The sequence below is a fragment of the Drosophila innubila genome (assembly GCF_004354385.1).
Source record: "Drosophila innubila isolate TH190305 chromosome 3L unlocalized genomic scaffold, UK_Dinn_1.0 0_D_3L, whole genome shotgun sequence".
NCBI classification, from domain to species: Eukaryota; Metazoa; Arthropoda; class Insecta; order Diptera; family Drosophilidae; genus Drosophila; species Drosophila innubila.
Window position 1 is genome coordinate 3,370,507 of NW_022995376.1, and position 12,281 is coordinate 3,382,787.

General features: G+C 32.2%; 1 protein-coding gene across 1 annotated transcript; it reads left to right on the top strand.

Annotated features, from left to right (window-relative positions):
* The first annotated feature begins 8,283 nt into the window (after window positions 1-8,283).
* Window positions 8,284-9,240, top strand: LOC117788180 (brachyurin-like). Its single transcript, XM_034626854.1, has 3 exons — window positions 8,284-8,531; window positions 8,593-8,852; window positions 8,910-9,240. Exons 1-3 carry the CDS (start codon window positions 8,290-8,292, stop codon window positions 9,218-9,220), a joined length of 813 nt encoding a protein of 270 aa, XP_034482745.1. The 5' UTR covers window positions 8,284-8,289; the 3' UTR covers window positions 9,221-9,240.
* Window positions 9,241-12,281: the final 3,041 nt, after the last annotated feature.

Genomic DNA, 12,281 nt, shown 5'->3' on the forward strand with positions numbered 1-12,281 from the left:
ACAGCAACTACGTCCTGCACGCTGACAACCAGCTCCTAATTATGAAATGCACTTTTTATAAGTGCACTTAATTTGTCAATTATACGGGGGAAAATACATCAACACACACACAAACACACACACACACACACACACACACATTGGGGTTAAAGATAAATTAAAGCGAAGGAAAAATTGAAAAGTCTATGGGAAAATGTATTTTTTATTTTAAAATAGCAAAGAAAATTAAATTAAATAAAAAATAATTCGAAATTCATATGAAAACTTTGGCTTACACTAAGAAAATTAATTTTCAGCAATGGAAAAACGTTAGATATACTCTTTCAATATACGTTTATTTGTATTTTTTTATTTAATAAAATTATGAACTCTTTTTTTTATGAACAAACAAATTTTAAAATAAAATTAGAACCCCATTTTTTATTTAAAAATCATAATTAAACTCTTAATTTAAATTTTTGTTGTAAAAATATATTAATAACTTATAATTTCAAGTTCCTAATTACAATTTTTAATTTATGCTCTTTTAAATTTTGAATTGCTTCGAGAAAACTTAAGTAATATTTTCTGATTTACAATTAATACAATATATAAAATAATTTATTGTTGCTCAATAAACTTTGTCAGTATTGCTTCATCTTTAGTTTAGTAAAACAGGTGCAACTAGAATGATTAATTATAATTTATTTAATATCAACTAAGAGCAGTTGAGCTAGTGTTGTTTAAAATATAAAATAGAATTAATGAATTAGTTGTTCATTATATTTTTAAACTTTTTTTTGATGCTGCTCATAGTTGTAAATAAATAAATGCTAAGATATCAATAGTTATAAGAAAGCTTAAATAAATAGGTTAGTTGGCAACTATAAGTAATAACTTATAATTAAATAAGTTAAGTGTAAGCTTTACTAACATAAATTTAATGTTTGTTTACAGTTTCTTATACGAAAGTGTCCAATTTCTAGACACTAAGATGCTTCGATTAATTTTGTGGGTAGCTGTTTGGAGTTGTACTTAAATTTGATATTTTAATAAATTAAATGCAACCGGCTATTGAAAACTGAGAGCGCCTGAAAGTCAAAGACTGAGAGAGAGAGAGAGAAGAGTGAGATGGAGACGGGGACTAAGGAGATTGGAAGATCAACGATCCGGTAGCCAAGTTGGGTCGCTGTTCATAGTAGATGCCTGCCAGCTGATTGCAATTTGAAATATTCAACGATCGCTGTACAAGTAAGAGGAACAAACGACAAGAACTTCTGTTTGGGCGGACATCCCAGTCGGACCAAGTGTGGCTGCAAAGAAGGTGAAGGTAAGGCGACCCAAACATGATTGGCATGCGGCCAAAGCTTAGACCCAATCCCGATTGCCATTCCAGTTGCCAGTTGCCAGTTGCCAGTTTAGCTGACCAGCTCAGTTTGTAATGAGCACCTCTCTCTCTTTCCCTAGTCCTTTCCCTAACTAACTAGCTACTCTTGCCCCTCATACACCAAATCAAGAGGTTGTACTACCTACCGGCACGATCAGCGATAAGTTCAGTCTGCTCATATACGAAATGGTTTTAAATTTTTCGTCTAGTGTTTGATTCTTATTAAAAGATTGGCGAAAGCGTCTTACAAGCGCATTCCCTCCATTTCAAACTCTTCACTCCCCTCTCGTTGCAGTCCAAACTGGATACTCGAAGCGTACCCAACCCAAATCACACTCCATTCACATTTACATCACGCCAGAAGAGTCTGCAGCAGAAGGAGTCGACTCTTCTGCATACAATTAGCCCACAACAATTTGAGGCACAACGCAGTGCGCTTGTAATTTATTGAAATCTTGCAACGTTGCATCAACAGGTCCATTTCTACAAGCACATCGAATACTCTCGAGTCTTATGAACCATAAGCCCAATCAGCTAAATAATCAGCAAAACAAACCAAAACAAATAGCTAAAGAATCAAGGCTTGGCAAGGTTTTACATTTCCCTCCTTTCTTTCCCATTCATGCCACACACTCTTGCCACTTGACATTGCTGTGGCAAGCAGACACAAAGATGAAAGTCATGTGGCTTATACAACTACAAGCACTTTCCCAATGTGCGATTCCATTAACTGAATACTTTACTTTTATTTGCCGTTGAGCAATTGGCAATTGAAGTTGACTACATCGTTATCATATCATAAAAACCTACTTCATATAAACTTTCGAAAATGGCAATTATTTTAATTGCATCTTTATAATCTCTTGACTTTAGTTAGAACTTTTATTTTTATTGCAGCTATAAATGCGCATATTATGCTTATATCCTAAATATTTCATGAGAATCGCTTGGATAACACAAAAGTTATTGATGTTATAGTGATTACTTTTCTAGAAAGTTGATTACAAACTCATTTTTAAAGTGAAAGTTGTAATTTTAAATACACTTTTAAGAAAACATATCATCTTAATATTCTGAAAATTTCAGCAGGATTGATTGATAAATTGAAAAGTTATTAAAGCAAGAGTGTGGAGCCCTAAAATTACTTTAGAAAATGTGTAGTTTTTTATAAAAAAGATTACAAATATCTTTTAAAAGTGAAAACTTTGATTTGAACTGTGTTTATAAGAAAACATATCATGTAAATGCTCTAAAAAATTTCAGAAGAATCGATTGATATTTTAAAAAATTATAATAGAATCAGTTTTATAACTTTTTAGAGACCACAAAAATGGTTACTTTCACAAATACCAATTTTTTTTGTATATATCAAAGCAATTTAATTAAGATAGATAAGTTACTCTCAAGACAGCATATTCTTCTTATATTCTATATTTAAAGCATTGCTGCATAAAGAAAGTGTGAGATCTTCTTAAGGATTCTTGCTGTTGCTCAATTCGTTTGTTATTTATAGTTTCTAACAGTTAACAAATTGCTTCTCATGTGCACTAGACTTTTAATAACAAGAAACAGTCAATGCCAGAATAAGAATCGTATCTGGGCAATTTATGTGGTCGACTCCAACTGTTGTGGAGCCATGAAATCATGAATGAAGTATACCCCAAATTGTATATTTAGCTTGTGAGTGTGTGTGGAACGCAATGCAATTACTTATCACAGTTGGAGCTAGAGTTGAAGCTGGCATTGAAATTACTTGTACTGACCGAAAACTCATCCTATTTGTGTATACTCGTATTCGTATGCAAATGGCAAAATGCCATGTGTCTCTAGGTGCTATGCGGTGCCGTGGACACGACTATTACCTGTCACATTGTCAGGTGATTGCGAAATTGTTGCGTTACGCCAGCAACCATCGCACATTGCCCATCGCACATTGGCCCAATGGGCGCGACGGCCTTTAAATTTGTGGGAAACATCAACTGCAACTAAGTGCCGGCCCATTGATGAGGGGCCCCCAGTTGGAAACGTGACTCGAACGTGACGTTTGTGCAAACAGGAAGATTCAACTGACAGCAGCAACAGTTCGCGGCAGCAACAGCAACAGCAACATCAGCAACAGTTGGCGCTCTTGGGACTCTCAACTCAGAGCAAGTCCAAGTCCAATTCACTGTCACAGTTACAGACAGACAGACAGACAGACAGACAGACAGACAGACAGACAGACAGACAGACAGACAGACAGACAGACAGACAGACAGACAAGAGTTAATACAGTTCAACTCGAGATGGAGCTGCAGTTAGAGTTGGAGCTGATCTGTAGTTGACTTGATTGCCAACGTTGCACAGTGGAGTTACAGCTGCCAATTTCTGACAAAATTGGATTAGAAAAGTGCCAAAAAAAAAAAGAAATATCACATCATAATATGATTTTATAATTTTAATATACTGATTTTAAAAAAAATTAAGTAATGATTTAAACAATTGCTTAAAATTAATTACAATCTTATTTTTAATAAAAATCTTGAATATTATAAATACTGATCTAAAAAAAATTTAAGGAATGATTAAAACAATTGCTTACAATTTATTACAATCTTATTTTAAATCAAAAAAACTTGAATATTTATAATATTCATGTCACATTTAGATACAATTTTAAATCTCATTTCTAAATAAAAAACTTCAAAATGTTGAATCTTAAGATATTCAAAAAATTTTAAAACGTGAAATGTTTTTCATAAATTATTTTTATCGAATAAATAAGGAAACCTTTTTGGTATTTATTGTTTCCATATTCTGGATAAATAAAAGACATTTTTACAGTTCCTAAAATATTTCTCATATTCTACTAAAAATTTAAGTTCATAATTTCTACGATTTCCCATATCTTATTATAGAAGAAACAACTTGAATATTCATTATATTCATCTAAATATTTTAGATATAATTTAAATCACATGTTCAAATAAACAACTATGAAAAATAATCCAAAAAATGCAAAGCTATTATGTAAAATAATTTTCAAAAATCATTATAATCAAATTTATAAGGAAACATTTTTGATAATAATTATTTCCATATTCCGAATAGGTAAAAAAAATGTTCAAGGTTCCTAAAATTTTACTCACTTTCTACTAAGATTTAAGTTTATATTTTCTACGATTTTTATACATATTTTCCATTTTGGAAAACATTTATATTTGTTCGCAGTAGAATTTCAAAGTAATATAATTTTTTAATATAGAAAAAAATTAAAAAATTAAAATTTTTAATATAGAAAAAAATTATATATTCTGGATAAATAAAAGACATTATGTAGTTCCTAACTCTTTGATTTAATTTAATTTTATAAATAAATTTTGATATTTTGTTTATAAATCCCACTGTGCAACGTTGCTGGTGGTCAAGGCGAAAAGGCAAAAAGGAAAAAAAAAACCCGAAACCTAAATCCAAAACGGTATTCGCAAAAATTACTCGTACTTAAACGTTTGTTATTGTTGTCGGTTGTTGGCCAAGACATTGAATGCGTTAAGGCTGAGACGAGAACGGAAACAGAGACAGAGACGAAGACTGAAGACTGAAGTTAATGTTGATGTTGGCCAAAAGCCGCAATGTCTGGGCCAAGGCGTTTTCGCCAGGTTTGCTTTAGACTTTATCAGGCGCTTACATCACACACACAGAGTACAGAATACAGAATACAATATGCCATGGCTTTCAAATCATTTGCATTGTAATATTTTACAATTTGGCCCGAACTCATGCGTAGGCCGAGACGAGATCGAATGGGCAACATGTTGCATGTGGCAAACAAAAAAATGCTCGTGTGTAATTGATGAAAGTCTCAAATCGCTATTAATGTCATCGATAACAACATGTTGACTGTCCGCTAGAAAGAGACCCAAGACAGAGAGAGAGAGAGGGAGATACAGCTGCATCTGGTGGGTCTGTCTGTCTTTCATTCTTTCTTGGAGTTTGTGGCTCATAAACATTGGCGACACAAATCAAAACATGTCACAAACAGTTGCTACGCCTCAAAAATTCTTGGAAAGCGTTTTACTTCCTGGTGCCAAACTGTCAACATGTCTAGGCTAAGTTCAGCCAGCCATGGTTAGTTTAGGTCTGCAGCCCTTTTGCCTGATTTATGAGCCGCGTCAATTGCGTTCAGGCCTAAGTAGCTAGGCCCAAACAATTACCAAGTCATAAATGTGGCCCATAAAACGTCTCTCTCTCTCTTTCTTTTTGAACAATGTAACTGCATTTGCATCTCTGCTTTATTTGCTTATGGGAAAGCACATAAAATATATTTTGTATTTCCCTTTTTTTTCTGAAGTCATTCCACCCATTAAATAACTGATCTGATGTCCTGCTTTTCACTCACAGCCAACGCCTTAAAGCAGCTCTTAAACAAACACTCAACTCAACTCAACTCCAAATGACAGGCCATTGTATTAACGTGGCTTATCAGAAGAAAGCCTTTTTAATAAACGCATATACATTATGTGCAAACCATTCATCTGCTCAACTGAATATGAGCTTAATCACTAAATCAAAACTTCAGACATGCCAAATATGAAAATTGAAAAACGCTGCAGCATCCCAAACAAATACATATAAATATAACTTTTTGATGGATTCCAGGAAACAGCCAAAAGCAACTTTAATAACAAGTTAGCATGGTGCAAGAAGTTTTAATGCCCTTTCTTATATAGCTGAGAAATCATTTATGAGAAATAATTTATACAAATGCAATAAATTTTCTCATATATCTTAAAAAAATAAATAAACTTAAAAAAAAAAAATTAATTTTCAAAGATATATTTACTTGAGTTATTTAGGTTTGCTTTTTTTAAGTGCAAAATAATTATAAGATTTAGATCAATTTGTTCTATAGAATAGTCTAATATTTAGACTCTAAATAGTGTTGAAATATTAATGCAACATTTATGAAATGCTATCAAAATTGGTTAAAATATATTAATATTTAGATAATGTGCATATTTTCAATATAATAATATAATTTATTTTCAATGGTATGTTTATTCATTGGGCAAAATATATTAAGATTTAGATAATATACATATTTTCAATATATAATAATATAATATATTTTCAATGGTATGTTTATTCAAAAATTATTTGAAATAGTTATCCAAAATTTATAAAAAAAAAAATTTATAGATATTGTATATATATTAATAATTTTAGTTAAATTATGAAGTGCAAAAAATTATGAATTTAAAAATATAGCTTAAAATAATATGTTTATATAAAAAATTTCTACTCACCTATGGCTTTTCACAAATTTCGATTGGTTGTCTCTATAAGAAAATTAGAAAAAATTAGACGGTTATCAATATATTAAAATTTTTTGACTAAAAACTACAAATGTGAAAAATTTCAGCAAAATATCCTCAGAGAGAGCTTAGTTCATATAGACAGATGGTACTTTTTTTAAAACTTAAACTTTTAAATGGATTCTTTATGCTCCCTCGTATATAACGCTTCTATAATGGGTTACATTTCACTTTAATAAATCATAATACCCTTTTCATGTGTATTACAAGTAATAAAGCTCCATTGATGTGCCATATCTGTGAAGGGAGTCTGACTTGAAGACGTGCAACCGAAATGGCCCAAAGCGCGATACTCAACACTTTAAACAAGTTTTTGACACCGAAAACTGATTTGCTCATCCACCAAAAAAAAAAAAAAAATGAACTTGGAAATATACGGGAAAAAAAAATATTAAGAAAAAGGGAAAACATTTTTATATTGGCCATTTCAATTATCTTAATGCACTTTAATATGAACACAGGGCCAGCTGAAGAAGGTCTCCTCGTTTTACCGTTCTCAGACGCACCTTCAGTCAGTCTGCAAGTCCCTCAGTCTTCTTCTGCAGACTTCTCTACTCTTCTCGCACTCGCACTCGTATGTGATTGTGATTATCAGCTAATAAGGCATCAATAAATTTTGGTAAGCAGCAGCGGCAGCAGCCGAAAATGCCATGAGGTCTTTGGGATCGCCTCGAGATGATGCCACAGATTGCGGCAGGCAGATTGCAATTAATTTGCAATAACTTTTGATAAATGCTCAAGTGTTGCCTTTTGTTGTTCTTATTATTATTCTTGTTTCCCTTTGGAGTGTGTGTCTGTACGTGTGTGTGTGTGTGTGTGTGTGTGCAGGAAAGTGGAATTACCGTCGCTTGATAAAAAGTTGACGCGATTAAATGCCAAAGATTGCATAAAAAACTCTATAGGAACTACCGTTAGCAATGTAAACCTTAAAGTTTCAATAAAAGTTTTATTTGCAGTTGTTTGTTTAACCAATATTATAAAACTCTTTGTCCTGACTCACTAACTAATCACTAAACTTCCTGAACCGTAAGACGTAGGAGGCTAAAATTTTTACATATTATAAATAAGTCACTTTTACTTTGTCCCTTATCACATTGATCATTTAAATTTATCCATTTGCACTTATTTGTATAACCAATATTATAAAACTCTTTGTCCTGACTCACTAACTAATCACTAAACTTCCTTAACCGTATGAAGTAGGAGACTTAACTTTTTACATGTTATAAATAAGTCACTTTTATTTTGTCCCTTATCACATTGATCATTTAAAATTTTACAGTTGCACGTTTCACATTGATAACAAGTAAAACTTATGAAAAACTATAAAAGCATAGTAAAAAATATTTATTAATATGAGTTTTTTAAAAGATTCCAAAAGTTATTTTTTTTAAAATTAAAACTTACATAATTCAAGAAACTAATTTACCTTAAACAAGCTTACTGTCAAGCTGTCATAATATTTATCGCAATAATAAATCCTTAAAATTAACTAACTTCATATCGAGGGCTTTAAAAGCTCGGTTGACTTATCCGTTAAACAGTTGTTCTTTAAGCCTTAAGCTCAACATGTCAGAATTTAAGTGGCAACTGATTTTCTTGGCATTTGTATTCTTCTATCAAAATAATACGGAAGTACAATCGGCACCAATCCAACGTATTGTCAATGGATTCCAAGCAATTCCCAAACAATTTCCATATCAAGTACTTCTAAATAGACAAACAGATACTGAATGGGAACCATTTTGTGGTGGCGCTATAATATCAAAAAGAATTATCCTTACAGCAGCTCATTGTATTGAGGATAACTTGTAAGTCACTATTATTCTTTTCTCATTTTATAGAAATAACTTCCTCATTATATTCACATAGGAATGAAATCAAAATTTACTTTGGAGCCGTGGAAAGATCCAATATTAAAGAACCGGGACAACAACATTTACTAGTTCAACGAAATAATATTGTAGTTCATCCAGAATGGGAGAGGAGACAAAAAATCAATGATATAGCATTGATTAAACTGCCAGCCGATCTGCAATTCGATGAGTATATTCAACCTGCCAATTTGCCTGATCCTAACCAAAGTTATGAGAACCAAACTGGTGTTGTTTCTGGTTGGGGTGATACTTCAGGTAAATATATTTCAGTGATTTTTGATAAAAATTTCAATTTTTATTTATTTTCAACAGATCAGGACCCGCCTTCAGAGCAACTTCTGTACTTTGATACACCCATTCTATCAAATGAAGATTGTAAACCTATTGTGCACAAGTATCACCCAAATATATTCTTCCCATCATCTTGGATTTGTATAGAGCCTAGTAAAAGTTGTACATGCGGTGGGGACTCTGGAGGTCCATTGGTCATATGGAGTGAGGTTGCTAACAGCACTTTAGTGGGTCTCACATCATTTGCCATGGCAGGTGAATGTACGGTTAATAGTCCGGATGTTTTTACCAGAGTTTCATCCTTTTTACCGTGGATAAAAAAATACAAATAAATTAATAATAAAGCAATGAATCATTCTTCTTCTTTTTCTTTTTACTAATTACAGATTTTAGTGACTCTAGATAATACACTGACATAAATACGATAATTTCCATTCAGAAAATTTGAATTTTTTTCGTATGATGAAAAAGTTAGCTAAAAATCCCAATTTTCTATTAAATACCAAAACATCATATTTAATTTAATATTTAAATTTGCATTTTTTTCGTATGATGAAAAAATAAGCTATAAATCCCAATTTTCTTTTAAATACCAAAACTTCATATTTCATTTTATTCATTTAATATTTAAATTTTGATTTTTTGCGTATGATGAAAAAATAAGCTATAAATCCCAATTGTCTTTTAAATAGCAAATCTTTATATTTAATTTATTATTTAATTGGTCTCTAGCTTAATAACAATTTCAAAACCTAACGCAATTGCACAATTTGTGGATTATTCAACGCTAATATCAACAGCTGCTTCTTTTCATAAATTTATATCTGTGAATTTCATATTTCCCTTAAAGTTGCATAAAAAATTATCTCAAAGAGCATCTAAAATGCTAAAAAAAAATAAGGTAAGAAAAAATCAGCTTTGAAATAACCCCAAAGGCTATATCATTTTATTAACTTGCCATCAGATTTTATGTGCAACCGCCAAGAAAAATGCCAAACGATCAGCATAAAAATCGCATGCGACAAATTTGCCATTGCCATTGCGGCAAATGTTGCAACGTTGCTGAGAGTCTGAGTTGCAATGTTGCACAGTCGCTGCGGCATTGTGAGTATGCTGGAAATTTGAAAAATGTCATCAATAAGCGAAAAGTTAATAAAAAATAATTAATTTAAGCGAGCAGCAACAGTTGGTGAATTGAAGAGCTGGAGAACTGAAGAACTGGAGAACTGGAGAATTGAGAGTTGGGCGGGTCTCCTTCTAGCCACATACACATGTGTGTATGCGAATTGACGCTGCAAGCACATTTAAATTGAATAAAAGTCGCTGAAAAGCCAAACCAACTGACAACGCCTCAAACTTCACCAGCAACGGCAACTGTTGCTGTGGTAACAGCAACAGCAACTGCTGCTGCTGTTGCTGCTGCCGTTATGCGCTTAACATCTTGGCATCCAATCAATTAGTTTTTATGCGCTTCATTCCTGTCCCAGAGCCAGAGTTGGCCAAACCCAGTCGCCCCTCTTTCTCCCTTCTCTCTTTTTTTGCCTCTGTTGCATGTTGAGACTATGGCTAAGTCGTCAGCAGTGTCAGCAACAAATTGGCGAAGGGACAACGACGACGACGACAACCATGATGGTGACGACAACTCGCAGCTGGCAACCAGCAGCTTTTGCCGCCAGCTTCTACTAAAACGTAATGCGCCATACTTTCTCAAACAAAAAAAAAAAAAAAAAAAATAGGAAAAAGTCGAAAAAAGCCAAGATAACACTCCGACTTTGAAATACCTGACACTTTATTTAATTATACATATATTGTGGCTGGAATTTTATTTATTTTATCATTATTATTTTTTTTTAAATTTTTTATATAATTTTTCTTTTTTTTTTTTATATGACATTTGTGAATCATTTCATAACTTAGAAGCTGAAAACTTAATTTAGAATAACAGGACTGGGAATCGAACCCAGATAATTTTTAAGCTCAGGCTCTATTTATGTGACAGGTTGGCGATTTTATTTAGAGATTCACGAACCTTAAAATAATTAAGAATATGTAATTTTCCATTTGGTTCCATATAGTTTAATGCTATATATGTATAAATTGTAATCAATTATTTTATCCACCTTTATAAGTTAATACTATAGGTAAAAAACAAAACATACAATTTAAAAAAAAAAAATTATTGCATATTTCTACGCGTTTAAATTGCCTAAAAACATAAAAAAAGCCCTAACTACCTTTATATTTATAAAATTTTAAAGCACTCAAATAGGTTGCTGGATATTAAAATAAGTAAACTACCATTTATCTTAAAAATATTATTATTGTTGAGTTTTTCCTGATATACAAGGGTAAATGAGGGCTTGGGATACTCATAAAATCACGAAATGTAGTCAATAATATTGACTCAATACGCCTCTTAATTTTTTTTAGATTTAAATCCTCTAAGTCTTAAAATATAAATTTAGCTTATCTAATTTTTATAAATTTAACTTATCTTAAAATATAAATTTAACTTATCTAATTTTTATTAAATCTTTATTTTCATATTTATAATTTAAATTATAAATATTAATTTTTTTAATTAATATAAACTGCTATATTTATTGAATCTTTTCTAGAAGAAGGCTAACCATAAGTATTTTAAATTTTTAATTAACATTTTTACTAACAGTCATGTTGACTTAATAAAGTTTGTGGGATTCTAATTGATTACTGGAAGTTCATTGTAATAATTTGCTAAGACTGTTATTATTTAAAAAATATTAAAAACAATTTTAATACTGTTGCAAACAATGTGACAAATAAAATATACCCTTTAATACTACCTGTAACGGATATATAAACTGAAAAAATTGAGGGGAGAAAAAAGAAAAAGGAAGAAAATATCAAGAGCTGTCGACGGCGATGTGAACCCAGAGTTGGGAACAAGTCAAGAGAGAGCAAGATATTCAAATGGCTTTCAAATGCCAACGAAATGTGCGCAACTTTTGCGGTTTTCAGCGATTGACAAATCAATTTGGTTGCTTGTTGGCTTTTGGCATGGAGTTTGGGGTTTCATGGCTTTTGTTTGCAGAAAATGCAACACCTGCTGGTTGTTGTTGTTGTTGTTGTTGCTGGTGTTGATTTTAGTTTAGCTGAAGGCCAAGAATATCCGCTAGGTGACACCTTAACCAGCCAAGTCAGCCACGTCGATCAAAGACATTTGAACACTTGGCAAATAAATATATGCGCATTGCTTTCAGCAACAACAAGCAGAGAAGAATGGGAAGGAAGGAGGAGCAGGAGGAGCAGGAGGAGCAGGAGGAGAGGCAGGGAAGAGAAGATCGACGACAAGCTGCATAAATGCATGAGGATGGGCTCGAGAATCGAATCGCATCTGCATTTGTTGCCATT

Coding starts and splice junctions, on each gene's coding strand:
- LOC117788180 (XM_034626854.1), top strand. CDS start 8,290: ATGTCAGAATTTAAGTGGCAACTGATTTTCTTGGCATTTGTATTCTTC. Junction 8,532..8,592: donor CATTGTATTGAGGATAACTT/GTAAGTCACTAT, acceptor ATATTCACATAG/GAATGAAATCAAAATTTACT. Junction 8,853..8,909: donor TGGTTGGGGTGATACTTCAG/GTAAATATATTT, acceptor TATTTTCAACAG/ATCAGGACCCGCCTTCAGAG.